The 23,754-nt window shown below is 35.8% G+C and overlaps 1 protein-coding gene across 9 annotated transcripts in view; it reads left to right on the top strand.

The window, feature by feature from the left end:
- Nucleotides 1-23,754, top strand: part of AHI1 (Abelson helper integration site 1) — a 90,954-nt gene that overhangs the window by 17,120 nt on the left and 50,080 nt on the right. For all 9 annotated transcript variants that reach the window (XR_015283231.1, XR_015283232.1, XM_023924586.2 and 6 more), the window contains 10 exons: nucleotides 1,199-1,384; nucleotides 2,308-2,445; nucleotides 3,450-3,582; nucleotides 4,554-4,677; nucleotides 6,863-7,092; nucleotides 8,120-8,223; nucleotides 9,028-9,146; nucleotides 12,135-12,265; nucleotides 13,542-13,682; nucleotides 15,561-15,763. Coding sequence is in view for 7 of the 9 variants with exons in the window: in XM_023924586.2 (XP_023780354.2) it covers nucleotides 1,199-1,384; nucleotides 2,308-2,445; nucleotides 3,450-3,582; nucleotides 4,554-4,677; nucleotides 6,863-7,092; nucleotides 8,120-8,223; nucleotides 9,028-9,146; nucleotides 12,135-12,265; nucleotides 13,542-13,682; nucleotides 15,561-15,763 (1,509 nt within the window). In the remaining 2 variants the exon portion in view is untranslated. The remainder of the gene's footprint in view (nucleotides 1-1,198; nucleotides 1,385-2,307; nucleotides 2,446-3,449; nucleotides 3,583-4,553; nucleotides 4,678-6,862; nucleotides 7,093-8,119; nucleotides 8,224-9,027; nucleotides 9,147-12,134; nucleotides 12,266-13,541; nucleotides 13,683-15,560; nucleotides 15,764-23,754) is intronic.

Raw genomic sequence — 23,754 nt, 5'->3', positions numbered from 1 at the left:
TTCTTTGTGTTTGTGATTGTGAAGAAAATGATAAATTTCTGTACCTCTGCTGTTTTGTATTCTAGTGGCATTTTCAGTTGTCCAGTCTTTGAAAAGACTCTCTAACTTAATTATAGAATGCTGCTCATTTTCAGTAGGAGAGTTTTAAATGCTGTGGCAATTGAGGTACAAACGTGCCAAATGTTAGATATGGGTAATTCAGCCAGCACATTCTTTCTACCCTTTTAAGAGAGACTTGCATGTATCAATTAGTTCTTTGAGAACTAATTGACACAAACTGCAATTTCCCTGAGGATTCTTTATTTACACCTACCCCTGTGTGTGATAATCATTTACAATCATTGAGCAGTCCACAACATGGAGGAAATGTGAAAAATACAGGAGAAGGTAATGGATTGCTGCTGTAAGTGAAGGAATGGGAGCCTCCACAGCAATTCAATACAGAGATTCTCCTTAGCTCTGCCCAGGATAAATCTACCACAATCAGGGGCCTGCTGTCCCGTGTCTGTTAGGAGAGCTGTAGGAACTGAGCATCCAGGCATTCAGTACAGCCTACTCCTGAACAGAGGAAAGAACAAATTTTCAGCTCATAAATATGAATAAAATTATAGCCTGTTCTTCATTCTTACTGCACCTGCCTGCGTTATCCTTTCGTTGGTATCAGTTGATGTAGAAATGTCCTGATTCAACAGTGATCAGTGTTAATGGCAGTAGGTACTTCTGCTATTTTTCAGTTCAGTAGAGAGAAATCTGTCTCCTCTGAAGTTGGAGAGGTCACTACATTCCTGCATCTTCTGCTCTGAACCAAAGCCTTACCAATGTCCTTCATTACAGCATTCAAAGAGGACATATTTGGTAGAAGCTGTTCATGGATTGGCAGTCCTTTGAGATTTGGTTGATTTTAGCAAGTAGTAGATAAAAAAAGAAAAAAGGTACTGCAGAGGTCTCCCCGCTTTCAAGATATTTACTACTGTGAAGCATCTTTTGAAACTAGGTTGCCATCTAAAATTTAATCTTCATTACTTGATCCTGGGAGGATTAAATACATGCTTAGTTCATTATCACTTTTAGAGTTAGTATATTTCTGCAGTGGGAGGTGGATTTCAGGAGTTTATACTGGTAGTTAAGATATTAGAAATTATCAATTACTTTTGTATTCATCTTTCTTCCTCTTTTGTCTTTTTAATCACCCTTCCAGCTTGTAGGTGCAAATGGAGTTCTAAACATTGGTGGAAAACTTCGTCTGCAATTATATTACCCACCTTCAAGGACCAAGTCACATTCAAAGGTTGTTGAAGTTTATGACTGGTGGGCAAAATGTCCTAGAAATCGTTACCCATCAACTTTATATGTAACTGTAAAAGGCCTAAAACTGCCAGATCATGTAAGTAAAATATATAAAATATAAATATATTTGCAAATATGCAGGCTTTTCTGTAGGAACTAGTACCTAGATAGAGCATGTGAGTCTGTTTTTGTATGCATGTGTATAAAAGCTGTGCTTATATGCATTATATAAAGTACACAATAAGAATGTTACATCTCAAGATAGGTGTTTCAAACTCAGCCCTTCATAGGTATCTTTGAAAAATAGGCTTGCTTTTCTACCTGCAACTTGGAATATTTTGTCACTGACAGTCAGAAAACTTTCAGAGTACTTTCTTGGAGACTAAAGTCCCTTCTTATTATCAGAAATGCCATTTTTAAGTCACTGAACTCATGCAGGTGTATAAAGTCTTTAAGAAAAGATTCAAGTTACTTAACTTTGCTCCCCTGCACCCTCTAGCTGTATTGAGCTGTATTTTTTTTTTTCACAAATGAAAGCTTCTTTAAAAATAGCCTTACACTGGTATGTGCTGGGATGGGCATTCAAGATAAATATGGCATTTTCTCCAATGCAAGTACCATATTGTTCTATTATATAATTTCCCATTTGTATTTAGAGCTGTAATAATACTTTCTTCCTGTCACTTTTTTACTATGAAGGCCTGGTGAGATGTGCACCTTCTCAGTAGTACAGTACAATAGTAGAGTAATTCTAATTTTCATTGACCTTGAGAGTTACTAAAAATAGGAGATTATTGATTATTTAAAAAAATTGTGATACCATTTAATTGACTTATGATTTCCTGGTTACTTTAAATGACATTTTGCAATGCAGTTTTCATGTATTAAGCTTTTCCAATCTCTGTTCCAGATACAAAAATGCAAGACATTTAAATTAAAAGTACCTTTTAACCATTTTAGAAATCACATTGTTCACTTCAAAAATATTTTTTCCTGATACTTAGTTTTGTTTGCCTTAAGGTCGGTCCTTCTTTTCACTCTATGGCAGCTGTTCAGCAGGAACAAAGTAATACAGCACTGTCTCAACTCCAGAGAGAAGGTTGTGAACCTTCAGAGGAGAAAAAAGAGCCATTTAAATGGTCAAGATTGCCTGGACAGGTGAAGCATTTTTCTTTGAAATTTAAATGAAAATATTTTAAATTTTTACTATATTTTTATAAGTATTATGAAGCAAGTAATTAATTAAAATATTTAGCAAAGATATTAAACAAAAGATAAAAAACTCTCATGGATCATAGAGGAGGCTTAACTTTAGCAAATAGGGTTGATTGAACCATTTTTTCACCAGAACAGCCAGGTATTTTTATCTGAAGAATTCTCTAAGAGTTTGAGAGAGTAGGGTAATTTGGGTAATGGAAGTAAGAGAGGAAGCCAGTTGGCAGATTTCAGCTTGATTAGAAATATATTTCCTTGACTTTTCTTTTTGTTTGTTGAAGAAATTTTTAAACTATGACAGAGCTTACATTGAGGGAGCATTAGCACTTAGCTAGTTGATGTTGCTCTTCACCTTAAACTTGAATTTAGTTTTGTAGAAAAAGCCATTCAAAAAGAGGTAATACGTTGGGAGAAGGGAAAGGGGTCTAAAATACCAGTTCAGTCTTTTTGAAATGTTTCATCCCTGGTTCTGTCTTTAAAAGTCAGATATTTAAATACAGATAAGGAATGTTAAAATGATTTGGTAGAAGACCAAAAGCTTGAGTGCCGGTAGTTGGGTTTCTGAGTTCACACTACAGTCATTAGGTTACTAAAAGTTGTGCTTAGACTCCTTAAACAAGCTTCACTTACAGTCTAACTCCACAGCTTACATCATTGATGGTAGGCATTATTAAGGATTTTTTAAGATTAAGGAATTTATTTCAGTTTAAATTTATTTTAGGTTTTTTAAACTTGCTCGTTGTTTGTAATAATGGGGCAGAAAGAGATTTACGTTCATGGGGCCTAGGATGTGCTGCAAAACTGACTGTTTATAATACGTTGAATTTTACTTTGGAATGCCATTAAGATGTTATTAGCCTTTTAGAACTTTTGCATGTCAGGAGCTAGGGGTGTGTTCCACACATTGGATAGTTAATATTCCTACCAACTGGTCCCTGAAAAGCCAGGCTTGCCGCATACCCAACAAGCACCTGTTTTCCCTGCGAGGTGGAGATATGGGCTGCTTCTGCATCCGCTTCTCTCACGACGGAAGAACACTGGCAGCGGCATGTGCAGGAAGGAATGGCTATCCCATTGCTTGTAAGTTTATATACATTTTGTCTTTTTGCTTATAATCTATTTATTTGGAAATGAAAGATTAAGGGAAGTTAATTTTAAATTGTGCTTTTTTTAGAGTTTCTGGTTTGTAGTTGTGATTACAAGGTGGTTCTGGGCTTTAAAGAGCATTGAGGAAAATGCTCTTTCTGTGTTGATAGGGCTGGAACTAGCTTTTCCTACATGGTTACATATACTCAGTTTAATGGTATGAAATGACACCATATCTGCCCAGAGGCCTAATGGAAATACTAAATCAGTTTGCAGATGATAATGTTTTAAGGGAAATAACACTTTAAGCCTCCACCTCACACACTTTTCATGTAAGTTTTTCTCCTAACCTGCCTTGAAAGTTAGATACCAGAATGTTACTATCTCCAGACAGACTACTGGAAGCTGCTGTCTTCCATGGTCCAGTTCAGTCAAAGTATAAACATTCCTTATTACTCAAGTTTTTGACTGCTTCATCATGGTAGCTTCAACTGCATAGTTCTTAAACCTTGCGTAAAAGTTTCAAGATTTAGAGAGAGCAGTGTTTTAAGACTACACAAAGTAACTGTTTAAATGCAAGAAATAGTAAATCTTGATTCCTTTATTACACAGCCCCAGAAAATTATCTCAGTGTTAAAATATTTCTAAGATTGGTCAATTAGTTGCAAAATTTAAAAAACATGTCATAATCCTAATCTGGTTTTAATAATTTAATGCAGACAAGGTGTTTCCTAAGGGGTAAGACATTTGTGACATCCATGAACCACTAGATGGAAGTAGATGCTTGCTGTCTGTTCATATCTAGCAATTATTTTATCCTGTCGCCTCAAAATGAGAAGAAAATGAGTTGATTTATGCTAGCAGAAAATCAACCTGAGATTAGTCTAAACTTTGGCTCTAGTAGCTACGTCTGTTTGACTGTAAATAATTAAAAAACTTTTATTTTTCTATTTCAACTTCCCTAGTGTATGAGATTCCTTCTGGACAGTTCCTGAGAGAATTTTATGGTCACCTTAATATAGTGTATGATCTTTGTTGGTCAAAAGACAATCAGTACCTTCTTACTGCTTCCTCTGACGGCACTGTCAGGTCAGTATGATGACATATTCTGGCAGATACCATCAGAAGTTGAAAAGAAAGTGGTCCAATTCAGTGTTTTACTACAAATTATTCTATAATGTTATAAATAAAGATTTGGTTACTGTGTGACTAAAATAATATAAAAATTGTGATTGCCTTAAACAGTTACGCTATATTTAGTATTTCTAATGTGTTTGTATTTGAAACCAAAGCTTTTCCTAAAACTCTAGTGTCTAAATCTACACTGCAGTAAAAAACTAGAAGAGTTTGTATTTCAAGAAGACACTGAGACAGTCATAATATTCTTTTCCTGGAGAAATTGCCATACTCTGAATGCAGTATTAAGTTAGCAGACTTGAGCACTAGGCAGGAAATCAAAAATTAAGATTCAAGTTATGTGTGTAAATTTACTACACTGCATATATGTATATTGATGGTGTTCTTTTGTTTTTTTACACTTAGTAAAGTAATTCAGATTAAATTGATAAAAATGAATTTTGATACTGTTATTTCTTAAATCAAATCCTCTACAATTAAAATGTACTTCGCTTCAGTGTTAATGTTAGTGTGGTCTGTTCAGATTTAAAATCCAAAACCCTCAAAGCTGTAGATACACATGGAAATATTGCTGGAACACTGTACAGTTTTATTGTGAGCAACTTCATTGGTTTTTGTAGAGCTTTTTGGGGTTTTTTAGACCTTCAGATCCCTATCTATTATTTCTGTCATGCAATTCAGTAATGCTACAGGCAGTTGCATAATTGAAATACCAGAAGAATTGTTAAATGATATATTGTACATGTGGAACTGTTTTAGGGTTTTTTTGCTGCTTGTATGTAGGCATAAAAAGAATGTGTTGAGAGTTCAGCACTTTTTTTTTAATTTGGGAGTGGATTAAGTAAGATTTTTTTTATATTGAGATAAATATCAATTTCAGTAATTTATGTTGCCTATAAGAAGGCCTAGCTGTTCCTCAGTTCTTGGATTCTTGAACTTTCATGGCAGCAAGTTGAAACTGCAGTGGCCTGCCACCTTTTCTGTGTACTATGTGCAGTCACTGTACGAGTTATTAGTTCCTGTATTTGTTGTGAGTTGCCTTCAGCTCCTTAAAATGTCTCAGCACCCTACTGCTTTAAAGTTATTATCAGTTTATTATTTGGATTATCTCATACTGAGTTCTAAGGCAACGTGAAGGTAAATTCATAAACTTAGGTGAATTCTTTATATAGTGTTCCCTGTTATCCTCAGGCCTTCAGGGTTCAGTCCCACATTATTTGTGAGCAATAAATTAATTTTATTTTGTTTGATTAAAACCATTCTAAAAGATAGGTAAACTCCTCGTGGCCTTTCCGCATCAAATTGCAAATTAATTGCTGTGTTCTAAAGGGTTGCAATTTTGTAATTAAGTCACCTCTGAGTAAGCTTAGAATTCTGCAATAGCCACCAGAAGTGGTTGCCTCACCTGGAAGGGTGCCACTAAAACAATTCAATAACATTTTTTAACTGAATACTGTGTGTAATGTGCTGCCCACCTGTATTTAGTGACCCAGGTACTGTTTTATTCTTTTTGAACTCATATTTGGGGAAGGCTCACTAATAAAATGCATACAATCAAATAGGAAACACTTAGAAAAATCTGATCTTAGAGCTATGGGTAGCAAAGTATAGAAAATAGATAAATAGTAAGAAGTGAATTTATGTGATGCAAGCATCCTTGTGATCATGATCGCTGTGTGGCTGAGAATTATTATTCTAAAATTTTCTGGGATTTTATTTATATTTAGTGGGTCTAAATGTTCCTTTATGGCTTTTCTCATTCTAATATTGTTTTAAATGAATGATACCCAAGAAAGGCTTAATTTGGTTGTAATTCCTGAAAGAAAGAAACAAATTCATTCCATGGAATTCTTTATGAGTATTTTAAAATGAGAAATATATCCATTAAGTAAGTAGTCATTCATTTGCTTTGAAGACCAAATACTGTGTAAAGTAGTAAATTTTTCTTAATTCTTGTTAGAAAGTACCATATTAAAGGATTAAATAGAGGTGGAACAAATTGGTGGGATAAACAGGTATTGTTAAGTATTTGCAAGCATTTGCCTCTAGAACTGATAGCACAAAACATGGCATCAGTTACACCTGTGTGTGTGTGACTGCTTTATACAGCAGAAATTCTAACTTTGTTTCCTTTCAGAATGTGGAAAATAGAAATGAAGGCAGCATCTGCAGTGAGAGTTTTCCCTCATCCTTCATTTGTGTACACGGCCAAATACCACCCAGTTACTGACTCACTGGTTGTGACAGGATGTTACGACTCAGTGATTAGAATCTGGAATGCAAATGTGAAAGAAATCCATGGGCAACTGCTACAGGAGCTCGATGGCCATAAAAGTTTCATCAACACACTTTGTTTTGATGCAGAAGGTATGTTGCTAATATTGCTTTTGCAAATAGCTGTCTTTCAAATTGAAGACAAACTTGAGTGCTATTAGTTTTCTTTATTTCATGGAGGCAGTGTATTCTTCTTAGGAAGAAATTATGTACTGGGAGAGTGCTGAGACATTGAGACAGGCTGCCCAGAGAAATTGTGGGTGCCCCATGCCTGAATGTGTTCAAGGCCGTGTTGGTCTGTGTTTTGTTCTAGTGGAAGGTGTTCCTCCTTATTTCAGGGAAGTCAGAACTAGATGATTTTTAAGGTCCCTTTCAACACAAATCAATCTATGATTCTTTGATAAAGGAAATGAGGTAGTAGTAATTAGATTGTGAGAATTTTAGACTGGAGAAGTGGGAAGGTGATGAACTTCTCAGTTTTGACAGAGAACAGCAAGCACGGAGAGAAAAGGACAGAGGTTTGACCATTGTGAGTCATGTCTCTTAACTGGCAGATTAACAGCTGAAAGTGAATGTTGTACTGACATGTACTAGTGGAGGAAGAGTTGAAGATGGGTGAAAATTAAAGTTTGAGTTTTTCTAGTATTAGTGACATCATTAACAGTCCATTTTAGTCACTGGAGCAGGTACTACAAAGAGGAAAGCTGTATTTTTATAAAGAATAAGTATTTTTGCTTAAAGAACAAGTGTTGGGAAACTATTTGTTCTCATTCAAAATTGTCTTACTGAATGTATAAGTAAGTATTGAGCTATCATGTGGAGATTGTTGAGCTGTAAATGTTCACTTTTTAATGGTTTTAGAATATGAATAAAAATTTATAACATTAAAAAATATGTTTTGCATCTCAGTATTTAATGTATATGCTACATCCAGATTTATGGTGTTGGTTTATGTAATGAAATATGAGCAAAATGCATTTGCAATGAGTGTATTATAGCAAAAGAGATGTAAGAATTGGTATTTGCCTATTCAAAAAAATGAGAGAACAAAAGGCTGTTTCTTGTTTTCTGTATTATGGTTTTGTGGGTGGTATTTTACTTATAAGATATTATTTCTCAGGACACCACATGTTCTCTGGAGATAGTTCAGGACTGATAATGGTTTGGGATACACCTATCAAAGAAGGTTCTCCACACCTTTTTCAACACTGGAAGATCAATAAGGTAAACAGGTTTCTTAAACTGGCATTGTAATTTTTATGTGAACTGTTCCAAATTGAATAAGTAGATTTGAATTAAATTTTTTAAATATTTTACGTTTTGTTTAACTGTAGAGTTGTATTTTCTTTAAAAATTGGTATAGAAGAACTGATACAATGTGCAGTGATGCACTGACTTCATTTTTTTTAAATTCTTTTGCAACTTAATTGGGTTAGGCACTGGAACAGACTCCCCAGGGAAGTGATCAAACCACCAAGCCTGAAAAAATTCAAGACATATTTGGACTCTCAAGGCTCATGGTGTGATTCTTGGGGCTGTGCTGTGTAGGGTCAGGAGCTGGTCTTTGGTGTTCCTAGTGGGGCCCTTGCAACTAAGGATATTATAGGATTCTGTGATTCTGTAACATTTTTCTATATAAAACATTAAAATACTTGGGGTTTGATAGCACAGTTTTAACAGGTAAATGCTTTGTTCTCTAGAGACGAAAAATAAATAGACCACAGACTTTAAAAAACACCTTTGTTCTTACCTTAGAGCCCTAATGTTCAATCAGTATTTCTGCTGACTTTTTAATTAAGTCAGCTTAACTTTTTTAAAATTTAGTCACAACAGAATCTGCCTTATGGTTGTAAAAAGTTGATGTTTAGGTGTAATGCTTTAATATAGGAACAAAGTTTTTCCTTAACCAAATAAAATGAATTGAGCTGAAAAAGAGTATTGCAAGAGAAAAATGGGCAATAATGTGTAAAAACATGAGGTTTAAAACACAAAGTTATATAATTTTCATTATTTTCCATCCTTCTGTAGGAAATAAAAGAAAATGATATTAAAGGAACACCAATAAATCATTTGGAAGTGCATCCGAACGGAAGGCATTTATTAATCCATGCCAAAGACAGTACCCTGAGAATTATGGATCTCAGAATGTTCGTAATTTTGGTGACAAATGTGTATCTCCTTTGTTTTAAAATTTACATGGGGAAATAAAATACCATAAAGGTATTAGTTGTGTAGTTGGGGAGAAAAAAGATGTCCTAATAATGAAGGATAGAAATGTTAACGTTAGGAAATGATTTCAAAACACTGCTGTGTTGCAGACCTTTTGGGTGATATTGGGTCTTTTAGAATAGAATATCTAAAAATTACTAGATTACTTGGAAGCCTAAAGTGGCATGAAGAATGCAATGTTAGTCTTCTAAAGATTGAAATGCCTTTCAAAATGCAATCTGAGTATGAAAAGGACTTGGAAGTGGTAACATTTGTGTGTTAGTTTTGCATTTTTATGACTCTGGGAAGGATATTTTGATGATGAAATGGAAGATGGTTGTCATCATAAATACTGAAAAATGCAGTGATGTACATACTGTGGTTTATTAAGCAGGCTGTGGATAGTTTTGCAATTTTTGATGATCTTATTCTGAATTGGCATAAGCATGATTTTTTAATGACAAACAAAAATAAAAAGCAGAGAGATTATAGAGTCACTTGAGTTTGATATTGGAGAATGACCAGTTCAACCCAATAATCAAATCACAACAGCATGCTGCTCAAAGCTTTATACAATTGGATTTTTAATATCTTGAAGGATGAACATTTTACAACCTCTATGAGCAACATATTCTAGTGTTCAGTCACCCTCAAAATAAAAGACTTTTTTCTTATTTTAAACAAAATTAGCTATATTTCAGTTTATGTCCTTTCCCTTTTGTCTTTCCATTGGGTGGGAGTGAGCAGAGTGTCTCACCAATCACATACATTGATAAGATGCACTTGAACATTCTGTTCTGGAAAGTCACATTAAAGATATAAATAACTTTTCTAAAATGCTTCATCCTTAATTTCATAGGTTTGTTTCTTCCCCTCACCACACAGAAAATCTTTGGAGGCATTTAAAAGATGTGTAGATGTGGCCCTTAGGTACACGGCATAGTAGTGGACAGGACAATGCTCTGTTAGCAGTTGGACTTAATGATCTTGAAGCTCTTTTCCAAACTTAGCAATTCTGTTATTGTAGTGGATTGAACTAGCTGAGGACTCTACTGGTTTATGGTGCACTTTTCTCTTTTACTGCAAGTGATAAATTATAATGCCATGCTAGAAGCTAAACTGGCCACTTAATCAAAGCACAAAAATACTGGATTAAGAGAGGGAACCTGTAATTTTTGAGGCAGTGTTCTTTTGTTGCTCCTCTTTCTAAAACATTCAGAGAGTTTTAGTTTGAGAAGGAAAGATGAGCGTGCATATTAATCTCTAAGAAGGGTTTAATATGGGGTGCAATTTCACAATTATTTTAAGCAAATTTATCCATAGGACGTATCATCTCCTGCAATCTCCCACACCTTTGGCCGTGTATTCCTAGCATTCCTTTTTCATCATCTATAGAGATCTTTTGATGCGGGCTAAGTCAGATCAGTGAGCTGATCCAACTAAAAATTAGCCTACAAATACAAATGATTAATTTTCATTTTAATCAACTATCTGATCAAACTCATCTGATCACTGCCCAAACACTAGAAGAAATGAGGGAGAGCCTGGGAAAATAAGGGTGGAGAGGGCACCACCAGGACTGCTACTTTGACCACAGCCCACAGTTACATTGACTTAAGTCTATCAATAAACCACAGGGTCAGATACCCAGCAGTGATAATTTTCCACGTCAGCATTAACTGTTCATTCCCTGCATGAGAAAAGAGGGGGTGGAGGTCACAGATGAGCACAATTCACTTTGATTGACAGCTAGTTGCTCTTAACTTTCCTCTTTCAACTTGCTTTTTTGATCTTTTTGGATAATGCTGCTGTTCTGTCATTTAGGTATGTGATCAGGGATTTCATTTTGGTTCAGTCCTTTCCTTAGGGTTTCATATGAAGGTTAGTTTTACATCTTGCAGGGCTCTTCTACTGACATCTCAGAGATACTATCTTTCTTATTCATACAGCTAGAGTTCTTATTTGGGTTAATATGGTCTTGCACTGGGATCATTAAGGCTTCCTTTTCTCTTAGTAGCCAAATAGAATTTCATCTACGGTATATTTATTTGGAATATTGTTTAAAATAATTTTCTTCTCCTATTAAATATACTGCACTTCTCCCTGCATACCTCCGCTGTTTTTGCAGTAACAAATGTGAAATAATACTGTCTTCTCTTCTTGAGGGCTATGGTGGCCTATTGCTGTTACTCTTGCCTCAAATTCTGCATTGTAATACTCCTGCTGGGTTAGTCTCCATGTTGAATTTTGATATCTTTGATATCCAGGCTGTGCTTCATGTTTAAAATACCCTCACTCAAACTGATTTATGCTTCTTTCCATCCTTTTGTGAATTCTCTCCTACTTGATGCCTACAGAGTGTTTGACAGTAGATCATTATTACTGTGCTGACTGTGTTTCACTGAAAAAAGATAGGATGCCTAAGTTGCAAAATAACATTAAATGTATTAATAGTAAATCAACACTTACATCTGAAATTCGTTGATTCTACAGCTAGTTTTCTGACCAAGGAGACATTAGTCTGAAGAGCTGAAGAGAGTAAGTTTAATCATTCAAACTCAAGAAGCATTATGAAGACTTTTCTGACAGAGCTTGGAGTAATAGTGCCAATTTCCCTATTTTATGCAAAACCCAGGATCAAGATAGTGCAAATTACTGCATCTCTATCTATTCTCTAGATCTGAGGATTTCCTTTTTCTGCTGAAAGACAAGGGTGTACATTTTCATCTATACTGTCAGGTGCATTATGAAGGTTAGGGAAAATAAAGGGTAAATAAATACTGCACTCTGCAGAAAGTGTGCTTGCATATCTGTTTGGGATGCAAGGTGTACTGATTTTTCTGAGGAATAGAGGGGGAATTGAAACTTAAGTTACATTGTCTATTCTGAATGTATCTTCAATATTTACAAACTTTCTTTATCTTTAGCTTGGCAACAAAGAAATATGTAGGTGCCACAAATTACAGAGAAAAAATTCACAGCACCTTAACACCATGTGGTACATTCCTGTTTTCAGGAAGTGAAGATGGAAAGGCTTATGTTTGGAATCCAGAAACAGGTAACTAATTATTTTATGAGCTTAAGCCAAATTATCAAAGCTGAAGGAGAAAGGATACTTTAAGGTTTATTGAAACACTTTTGATACGGAATAAAACTTCAGTAAGACGTTCTTAAATCCTAGAGCTTTAGCTCCACCTTTTAAGTAGCTGTTATTAATATCTGAGATTTAATTCTCTAAAGGAAATTAGAGGCAACATTTGTAATATCCAGCATGACTGGAGCACCTGAGGCTCAGATTTTTGTATACTGCAACTCTTTACTTGTGGTGAGCATCCTAAGATGGAATGCACAAAAATGTTTTAGGTCAGGTTAGTTTTTCTGTTGTGTTGTTTAGATTTGAGAATCAGGCTCTTGTTCAAAACCACTTCATCTCTCTGGTGGGTGGTCAGAGACTGAATATTTTTGGTGTATGGTATATAAGATTTCTCTGTGAATTAGTTGCCAAGGAGTTTTAAAATGGCTACCAAAACCTTTCTGAAAAACGTGACAAAAATGCAGAGTAGATTTTCTTGTACAGGAGGTAAGAGGAAAAAAATAAGAGCAGAAAGTAGCAGAATACCATTTTGGATTTGATGATGTTGTATTGTCTGTAATTGTAATCTATATAATTTTTAAATAAAAAAGTAACTGGCAGATAACTAACAGTTCTGTTTGGAATTTCTTTCCATGTATCCAGCTACGTTAGCTTGCATCTCTGCAGCTACATAATTTACCTGAAAACTTTAAAAAAAAAAAAAAAATTGAAGGAAGAACTTTGTTATTAGTATGTTTTTATTGGATTTTGACTTTTGTTTGCACACTGTATTTGCATTTATAGTGCTATCAGCTGAAGAGCTAATTTTATTTATATTTTTAATAATTCTCTTAATTCTCTGCTCAACTTTTACTCCTGTTATCAGTATTATATAGCTGAATCCACAAGTAAGATGGCTATCTTTGTACAATGCAAGCGCAAACAAATACTGTGGAACGCCACCTTTCCAGAACGTGCTTATCAGAACAGGAGAACTCATCTAACCTGGTGCATCCTCCTCTGGCATTTCCTGCAGCTATTGCAACAGCACTAACTTTTCTGACTTATTGAAAAACTTAAAAGCATGCAATATTTCCTTTGTCTTATGCCAAAATACTACTTTTCAATCAGGAAATTGAAGAACATTTATTTACAGTGGCAAACATTGCAATAATACAAGATTCAACCCACTGTTATTTTGCTGTATTGAATGTTTCAAGTGTTTTTCCATGGCATTAATAAATTTATTTCACTTCTGCAGGAGATCAAGTGGCCGTATATTCTGAACTCTCCTTCACATCTCCACTTCGTGACGTTGCTTTTCATCCACACGAACATATGGTGTCTTTTTGTGCCTTTGGTCAAAACCATCCAATACTTGTATATATTTATGATTATAAAGGTACAGTACAAGTTTTCTTGATACTTGCTATTAGTATTTTATTTTAAGAAGCGATCTGTTAGTATTTGTACTTCTTTTGAGAGAAAAAATAATTTGATGATAATGCTTATCTTTTTTCTGGGAGATTGAACTGAATCTGCATGAAATTGAATTGAGCATGATCCTGCACAACCTGTTCTATGTGATGCTGCTTTAATCAAGGGTTTTGGCTGTGCCAAAATCACCAGAGGTCCCTCAAGTTTCTTATATTTCATACTGTGTGATTTTTGCAGCACTTTATCATATATAGGCAGCATCATACAGAAGCCTTTTTGCAATATCAAGGTGGATTATGGGGCCAGAAAATACAATTATTTGGAAAACTAATTAGTAGCTAAATTGGAATCTGAGTAGTTTGTGCCAGCTATGTTACAAAATAATGTAGAGGAGCTGTATAGAAATGAATGAGAGTGTGTAAACTTCTTATAAATAGCTGTTATAGTTGTGATGTGATTATGTCAGAGATATGTTTATTCCCTATGTTACATTGAAGAGAAGATAGTAATAAATGCTAAGTTTGAAATTATGGTATACAAAATAAAATTCAGATTGTCCTTTGCAGGATTTTTTGATAGTTGCGTTCAGTTAAGGACATTTGCATCTAGAGAGTTAATGTGTTAATGTGAATTAAGCAGTAATTTTTGGTATGAATTACATTTGCAAGTGACATAGATCTGGAAAGCTAATCCTGTCTTTATACACTGGCTTTTTAAGTAATATGTACTAATAGGATGACTCCTATAAAATCTCAGTGTAGGTTATTTGTTGAATTGGTTGACTTTTGCAGGAGCACTAAGTGGAGTGACTTTGCAGTCAATATGTAGTGCTGTACTTCAATTAAGTAGGATATCGGTATTTTAAAAAACAATGAAATATTTGGGGGATGAAGGGTTTCTCCTGAATTTTTTGATTGTTGAGAGGTCAGTGAGTCTTAAAAAACTTAACACATTAGTTTGAAATATATATATGTGTGTACATAGGCATTTAGAGATCACACAGTACAGTGGTAGTTATTTGTGTCTTCTGACTGCTCAACTGCTGGCTGTAAGATTTTGCATAGGTTGTGGTCTTTTTTTGTATCATTGGTTACTATCTTTATGTTCCTTTTTTGGTTAAAAGCACCTTCTTTGGTTTCAGAAAATAGTCATACTGCCATAGTGTTGAAATAGTTAAACATAAAGTAATACTAATTTTTTTCACTGACACAATTTTTAAGGCTCTGACAGCATGTGTTTTAGATACACCAACAGTTTTATTAATATCCTGGGCAGAACTTCCATGAAAAATTCTTTTAACCTTTGTTATCTTGAGACAAAGAATTGCAAAAGTCAGCTTGTCAGGCAGTGTGTCCTGTGCCTGTATAATGTATGTATGCTATGCATGTATAATATAATAAAGTTCTCAGGCATCATAAACTCATTTGAACTAGGCTGGAAAAAATGTGAAATGTCACCGACTTGAACTCAGTGCAGGCTTTATAACTTTATTGCCTTTGAAAAATTCCTTTTTCTTCTACTCTTTCCCCCTACCCAATGCAAATATTTCTGCATGAGGAACATTATTGTTTCTAAGCAATACAAAAATACCAGTTCTGTATGAGAGATTACTGAACACAGATAACTGAAGTGAGATATTGTGATCAGAAGAGTTAGGGGGAAAATGGGGTAGTAAGGGGAAAATTTCATGTCACTTTCAGGTTTTCCCTATAGCACTATTGGTATAGTTTCTGATGGTGCTTCACTGAAGACATGGCTGACAAAATGACTGTGATACTTTATTTTTTTTCCCCATGGCAATGTAAGATTTTACCTGAGACATTAACATTGGTTATTTCTACAGTTGCACAACAGGAAGCTGAACTTGTAAGAGATCTCAGTTCATCACTTACCACAACTGCACCAAGAGGGCCACACTTCCTTAGCAGTTTTCCTGAAATTCCTGTACAAAAAAACTCAGTGATGTCTCCAGCAGATCAGTTTGTCAGTGTTGCAAGAGCATCAAGGAGAATGCAGAAAGTAAAACAAAAGCTTGATTCTGTTATGGTAAGTAAAATTTAATTAATTTCAGAAGTGTATAGTCTTCCCATATTCTGGAACTGGTATACTTTAAAAAACCCATATATGTTGTCATGGCATCTGGTCTTTAGAAATTAATACATCTCTCACTTATACTAATGTAGGGGTAAGTAGCTCTTAAGAAAAGAACAATCATAAAAAACTTAATTTTGTTTTTCAAGTACTAATGACAAGGGATTTTTTTGTGCTAGTGCCCATTGCTGTTTGTCCATTTATGTGAAATCAGGAATCCATAGATCATTATGGCCAAGATTCCTATCTTAAAAATTGTATGTGGCGTAAATGGTAGGGGTTTTAGTGAGCTGCAGGGTTGAGAGGAGAACATGCCCTGTGCTGGGCACAGCTGCTTCAAGCCAGCTCAGTGAAAGACAGTATGGATCCACTGCAAAATCTAAACTGGAACCAGACAGAATATGGCACCTTTGAGAAAACAGACTTAAGAAAGATTGGAACCTACTTGAGACAGGAAACACCACAACAGAGCATAAATGCAAAGGAAGATGTGTCAGGGGGCACAAATGCAGATACAGGAGGAGGGGTGTGAGGAGTTATGTGAAATGAGGAGATGTGAAAGAAGACACAGAAGGAGGCACAAAGGTGATGCAAGACACGAAACAATGCAGAAATGAAAATACAGGGGAAATAATGGAGTAGGCTTGAAGGGTATTTCTTGTATACAAGAAATACATGAGAACACGCAAAAGAAAGCACAGATAATGGCACACCTCTGAATGGGTTGCAAACAATGGAAGAATCCATGCTGGACAGTACCATGCTGGTACAATACCCAAAGGGATGTTTGGTGGAGGATCCATACTAAAGCAGTTGAAAAGAGCAATAAAATAGAAGAGTCAAAAACAGCAGGTAACTATGTGCTAACCTCACTCTACTGCCCCACCCTTCCACTGCCTTTCCAAAGGGATTGAGTGTAATATAATGTCAAAATCAAGGGGACTGGGGATTAGAAAGGAGTAAAAAGAGGTGCCTGAAGTGGAGACAGACAAAGAGGGATGAAAATATTTTCTTTGGTTGGATGTTTTATTATTTGTCTCGTTTCTCACTACCCAAATCACTAATTAAAGCTTTTGTAATTGGCAATAAATTTAATTAAGTTAAATTCCCCAGCTTGAGACAATTTTGCATGCAACAAGGATGCAGAATGTTCCTGAATAGTACTGAGAAGTTATAATTACTTTTCACAATGACATGAACCGCATTTGGGTTTGCATTTACTGTTTTTTCATTTTGAAGTACTTTAGTACGTGTAGATTTTTTTTTAAGGTATTAAATTAAGGTTTTAGGTTTTGTCTGCATTAATGAGTAGTGAATCACAAAAGAAGCAGATGAGTAGATGAAAGCAGTTGTTGCTGAGGTTGCTGTAACTACTGTCATCATGCTTTAGGGTTTTTACTTTGGATTAGATTTAGTCTGGTTCCTTGGCTTTGGCATCCCCATTAGGCCTGAACTTTGAAACTGTCTGGAAGAAAGCTATCCCACAGACCTTCACACAGACCACAGATTTCTGAACTGTGAACTCTGAGTGAACCCCTTCATGGAACACCACATGGTAGCTCTCATGGATAACAGTAACATGCTCCTTCTACCTTTCAGTTACATGTGGCCTGACACAAGGAAACAAACCTTGTTTCTGCTTTCTGCTCATTTTGTTCTTGCTCACCTACAAAGGGAGCGCTGATACCCTCAAGTTGTTTATCAGAGAATGGCACAACATGGACAGAATGGAGCATGTAGCCTTGTGTCTGGGACAAGTACTCCAGAAAGGTACTCCAAGATAAATTTTTAGTGTTCTGGATATCTGGTCATATGAAGAAAAAGACAGGGTTAGAGAATTTGAGTCTTCATCACTGCAACTGTTTACTCCCAGATTAACCAGTGGTTCTGGACTGTGGAAGACAAATCTGGTTTAGCAAAAGCGTGTAGAAGTTTCGTGTTACTGTGTGAGTTGATGAAATAGATAAGCCTACAGCTGTGTTTGAGAGAATAACTTTCAGCCACTGGAGTTTTGTAACCCTAGATTTCCAATGACTAGTTTGGGATGAGGAAGTCCACTGTGAGCAGAGTAATGATCAGTCTTTTTGACAGCATCCTCCAAGCCCTCTATCCATGTGGGAGATGTCAAAAAGTTCATCTGAGTCTTCTCACTGTGTGAGTTTCCAAACAGTACAGGATGGTGGTTGAAAGAATCCAGATCCAGTTTGATATCTGTCACAAAGCAGTACTGATTGTAAACACCGAGAGTGCTTTCTTGCAGGGCTTTATGAACCACTGAGATATTGGAGAGGAGATATCTTCAAAAGGAGTCTTGATGCTAATCTTTTTAGTGATCCAACATGAGACCAGGGACAGTGGTAGTTACTTTACAAGCAGGCATAGGATCATTTTTTGCATGTGGCTGCAGTGTTGCCTGCCTGATTTACAATGTTTTGGACAGCCCCAGAGTAAAATGTACAACATTAAAACTCAAAGTTTCTACTAATTTGTAACTGGGAATTAGTTTTTAATGTGTGTGCAATTCTCTTTCTCATATGAAAAATTATGTATGTATGTAAGTGCAGGCTTTACTGGAAGGCTTATTAGAATGCACACTCACATGAATGGTTTGCTAAAGTGTTTGTCAAAGTAGAACTCTTAAAAGTTGCCATTCAGCCACATGTGTAAGAATTTGCTAATATTTCTTGGAACAGACAAGTGAAAATGGAGAAAGATGGCTTTAGGAAACCACACATAGGGTGGTTTGCTGCCCTGTGGTCAAGTTGGAACATTAAAAATCCAGATGAGAACACAGATGTTAGCTTGTATGTACTTCACAGAATCATAGAATATGTTGAATTGGAAGGAAACCCTAAAGATCAAGTCTAGCTCCTGGCCCTGCTCAGCACCATCCCCAAGAGTCACACCATGTGCTTAAGAGCACTGTCCAAACACTTTTTGAACTCTTGGTTCAGGCTTGGTGCTGTGACCACTGCCCTGGGGAGCCTGTTCAAGTTCCCAAACACCCTCTGGGGTGAAAAAACTTGCCTTGATATTCAACCTAAACCTCCCCTGATGCAACTTCAGGCCATTCCTTTGGGCTCTGTCACTGGTCACTACAGAGAAGAGATCAGTGCCTGCCCCTCTTCCCCTCATGCATGAGGAATTTGTAACTGCAATGAGGTCTCCCCTCAGGCTGAACAGACCAAGTGACCTCAGCCGTTCCTTGTACAGCTTCCCCTCCAGGCCCTTCACCATCTTTGTTTCTGTCATTTGGACACTCTCTAATAGTTTGACGTCTGTCTTACATTGTGGCACCTGAAACTGCACACAGCACTCTAGGTGAGTCTTCCCCAGGGCAGAGTAGTCCTGGTCTTTGGGTCATGTTTGTATGCCCTTGTCACAGACATGTAGGCAATACCCTGTTGGGACAAGCATGGTGGCAGCATACCTTGTAGACCCAGCCTAAGGTCACACCTGGAGTCATGTTTTATGAGACAAAGGTGCTGGAGCATACAAACAGCAATCTGCCAACATGGGGGTCTCTGCTTTTAATGTGTGTCAACAGCATAGCTGCTGGATTTAAAACTAATTATAAAGTGTAGAGTTTGGAGTTCTGTGATTTAGAGACAGAACTGAAAAATGTGATGTCAATACATCGAAGTTTGGGTTAAGCTAGATAGAGAGAATACTCTGATGCTGTGTAAATTCTTTGTCTTATAACCCGTGCCCCCTTTCCAGGTCCCATTAGAACCAATATTTTTTTTATTTTTCTGTTTTTCTTCTTTTTACCTAAACATGAACTTTAATGAATGATAGATAGATGAAGTTTCTTTTCTTCTCTTCTGCAGTATTGCCATTCTTATTAGCCCAGAAATTAGGACCAAGAGTTGACTATTGTGCTAAAGCTTTAGCAATTCACAAAAGCTAAGACCTTTTGATACAAAAGATAAAAATTAATTTCTGTAGGAAACCAGAATGCAGAATTAGCTTCTGCATCACACAGAGAAATTACAGACTAGTGAATCTTGGCAGCAGTTTTTATTTATCTCTACCTCAAGGAACTAATACTAATGTATGATTCATGGAAGTTTTTGATAGGAAAGCATTTAGCTCATCTCTGGCTCTTGGAAGTGCTAATAAATGTTTTTCATTCAGTGTTACTATTTATGGCTTTTAAATTTCACTTCCATTTAGCAGTGAAAAAACCTGTTCATAACTATCCATAACAAGGGAATGATATGTATTTTGTAGGTATGGAGAGAGGGGCTTTCTTTGAATATGTAGTCTTCTAGCTCTGAAATTGGGCTTTTAGATGTCTGACCCCTTTGTAGCACTTATGAATACCATCTATATATACTGTGTAGTACTAGTCTTAGAATCAATTACATGTTGGCTGCTTTATCTCTCAACATATGAATGCTTCTACCTTAAAGTATGATTAGCTTTTCCAGACATTACTTCATGACGTATTTCTGAAAAGTGTTGTTAAAAGATTATCAAAGTGGTTACCATTTGATACCGAGCGTATCAAATATGATGTTAGACAAGTAGAATGTAAAATACTCTTTCCTGTGTACAGGAATATTTACACCTATTTGGTTTTTGGTCTTTGAGTGTATTTATTATTGTGGCATAATTCATAAAGAGGTATGTACTGTGAGGAGAATCCAGAAGCCTATATCTTGGATTGCATGAGATGTACTTAACTTCTGTCATTGAGTTGTATGTCTATAAAATACATGCATAAATGATACTTTGGTGTAGTATACATCAAATACTATACTGTTTAATCCTTTCAGATTCCTTTTAGAATTTAGTGGACATGCAAAATACATCTTTTGGTTTTAAAACAGAATGGAATTTAAAGCCACCACTTTTAAGAAAAAAATGCGCAAACCTTTTGGGGAACACATAAATATGATACTGAGCTATCAAGTGGAAGAAGACAAACTTGTGCTTTTGTCTGCAACAAAGACCTAGAGGAGAGCTGGATGCCCAAATGGTGTGTATGTTTTTATGCTACCATTTTCAGTCTCAGAAGAATCTTTCCTCTGGTTCATCTTAGTTTTGGTAAATTCTGAAATACCATGCTTGACCTCTGGGGTTTGGTGCAGATCTGGAAGGCCAAAGTTCTAAAGTAACTTACTACAACTTCTACCTGGAGATGGAAAACCAGACATCATAATACGTGAAGTACTGAGGACTCTTCAAAAGCATTGCCTATTCTGTGAATGTTCTTGGCCTAGTACAAGATAATGCTGCAGTGCTTCTGCAGGCTGAAACAATTGTTTCACTTGATCATGCCTGCAATACAAATTTTTATCTACAAAATGCCAGGGAAGGTCCTGGTATTCTATAATCATATGTATAAGAAATGGGAAGTTTTTTTAAGACCTCTTTTTTACTTTTTTATCATATTGGTAGAGCTCCTGTAATGATCCTGTAACACAGGCAGTCATTTTCTGTATGACGTGGACAATGTATCTCACTGGATGAGAGCTTTTAAATTAAATAGGTAGGTTTTTTAATAGTGACTTAAGCTTTCTCCTGTTCCTGTATTCCTCTTTAGAATGCTAGGGAATGCTCTAAGAAATTTTATTGCAAGTATTACTTTGCACAAATCTACTCCCAGCTGCAGACTTCTAAGCATGTATTTTATATGCCATGATGCATCTGATACTCTGTAAACATATTTCATTTACTATGTTAAAAATAATTTTTATAAAGCTCTTTTCTATTTGCCAAGAGGATACTGTTGAATCATTGTGATTTCATAAACTGATTGTTGATATGAAGTGGCTGAATCAGTACTGGAAGCTTTATACAGGTAAAATAATTAATAGCATATAAAAGTTTTGCCTGAATTTTATTTTGTATGTCTTTCAGAAATATTTTATTATAAAGTAAGGCTTTAAAAATTGTGATGGATTTTTCTTGTCAATTCATTAAATTTTCTAGGTTTAATAAAGTTCCCTGTGTTAGAAAAAGGTGAGCAAATAGCTGATTTTTCTCTGTGATTTTTTTTTTTTTGTTGTTGTTGTTGCTTGATTCCCTCTCTCCTGCCCTCTGAAAATCTTACAGAGCAGGTCAGGTTCTTAAAATCTGTTATATTTTTCTGTTTTAGGAAATTTTTTGCCTAATAAGATTATTTTTTAATACATTCCTCATTTTTAGCAACCAGCAGGTGAATTTTGACACAACACAGTTAAAACAGATGTGTCCTGGTTTTGCCTGGCTTAGGGTCAAAACATGACCTCTTTCAGCACTGTATGTCTCCCAGTGGTTTATGATTTATATAAATGGTATGCCAGCCAGAAAATTAATTGCATTTATTTTAAGCACAAAAATATACCACTATAATAATTTTATCAGAGGGCAAAATAAGATGGTGTTAAGAATTTTTACTGTCAGGATTTACTGTGGTTGGGTTGGTTCTTGAATTTTGTTTTTGGTTTTACCATATTAGCTTTCTTGCCATGAAAGTTTGTACAGTTAAGGAGAAGTTACTCACTGGTAAAGCATTTTTACTGTGTATGTGTTTTACTGATTGATCCTTTAATTTTGTTTCCAGTCTTACCATATTACCTGTCTTGTCATAAATGTTGGTAAAGTTATAAAGTTTAATAACTCAGTGTTTATTTTGTCCCTGCTGAATAAAGTTAAACAGGGCTTTCTGAGTACTGCTGTGTTTATTCAAATAGTATTTTAAAGCAGAGAAAGCTGGATTCATTCATGTTAAAACCCAGCAAATTTCTTTTCTTTCTGCCAGCTGGCTTGGGTCTCAACAACCAAGATGTTGAGAAAGCAGCTTTTATTAGCTTTAATAAGAGTGTAAATGGGCACTGAGTCAATTAATTACATTGTTGACAGCTTTGTTAATAGTTACTGGGGCTGTGATAGAGTTTCTTGCAACATGAACATTCTTCCTGCCTGAAAGGAGGTTGTGGCAAGGTGGGGGTTGGCCTTTTCTCCCTGTCGAGAAGTGACAGGACAAGAGGAAATGGCCACAAGATGGATCTGAGGAGGTTCAGGTTGGACAGCAGAAAGGATTTCTTCCACTGAAAGGGTGGTTAAGCACTAGAACCGCCTGTCCAGGGAGGTAGTGGAGTCACCATTCCTTGAAATGTTCAAGAAATGTCTGGATTTGGCACTTAGTGCTGTAGTTTAACTGACAAGTTGGTGTTTGTTCAAAGGCAGGACTTGATAATCTGGGAGGTCCTTGCCAACTCAAGGATTCTGTGTTGGGTGCAGAAAGGAAAAGGATCATGGCTCAAATACCAAGAGACTATAGATGAGAGTTAAAGAATGATATACAATATTAAGTATAGAGTATAACCAAATACAAGGAGGATTGGGAGCAGTGTGTGGTAGGTGGGGTGGGGTTAAAAACATCTGAGTGGTTACATGATTACCTGAAGCTCTGTACTGTTTTTAATGTCCTTTATCAGCAGGTAGAAAGGAATAGGTTTCTATATGTATTTGACAAAAGGTGAGATAGAAGATTTTCTGGTGTCTTATTTTTTGTAACAGAGAAATAAAAGAAAAAGTATCTTTGGGTGTTTTTTTTTTATTTGGGTTACATCCATCTTTCATTTGCACAATAAAAAAAGACATTTTAAAATTAACTACTGAAGTAATGGATTTTTTTCCCCCGGTCATATGTTTTTTGATGGCACTAATTGTAACATGAGGTCACAATTTATATACAGTAATCTACTTGGCTCATACTAAATAAGACAGATCTACTTTTTACTGTTATTGGTAGTGACATTGCCCATTTCTGCTAGGATGTGTATATCTAGGCATGTTCCTAAGGTGAAATGCCAGTTTTATCCAATCCAGGAAAGGTTGTTCTCTTTGTGTGTAATGACTAAGTCCTGTGTAAAACTGAGCCTTTATTTAACTGTTTTGTGTCTTGTGCAAAGAACTTAGTGTTCCTTGTAGCTAAATGAAATAGGCTTACT

The sequence above is a fragment of the Cyanistes caeruleus genome, chromosome 2, assembly GCF_971803275.1.
Source record: "Cyanistes caeruleus chromosome 2, bCyaCae1.hap1.1, whole genome shotgun sequence".
Classification (NCBI taxonomy): Eukaryota; Metazoa; Chordata; class Aves; order Passeriformes; family Paridae; genus Cyanistes; species Cyanistes caeruleus.
The sequence above is the reverse complement of the archived record's forward strand: the minus strand, read 5'-3'. Positions and strand labels throughout refer to the sequence as shown.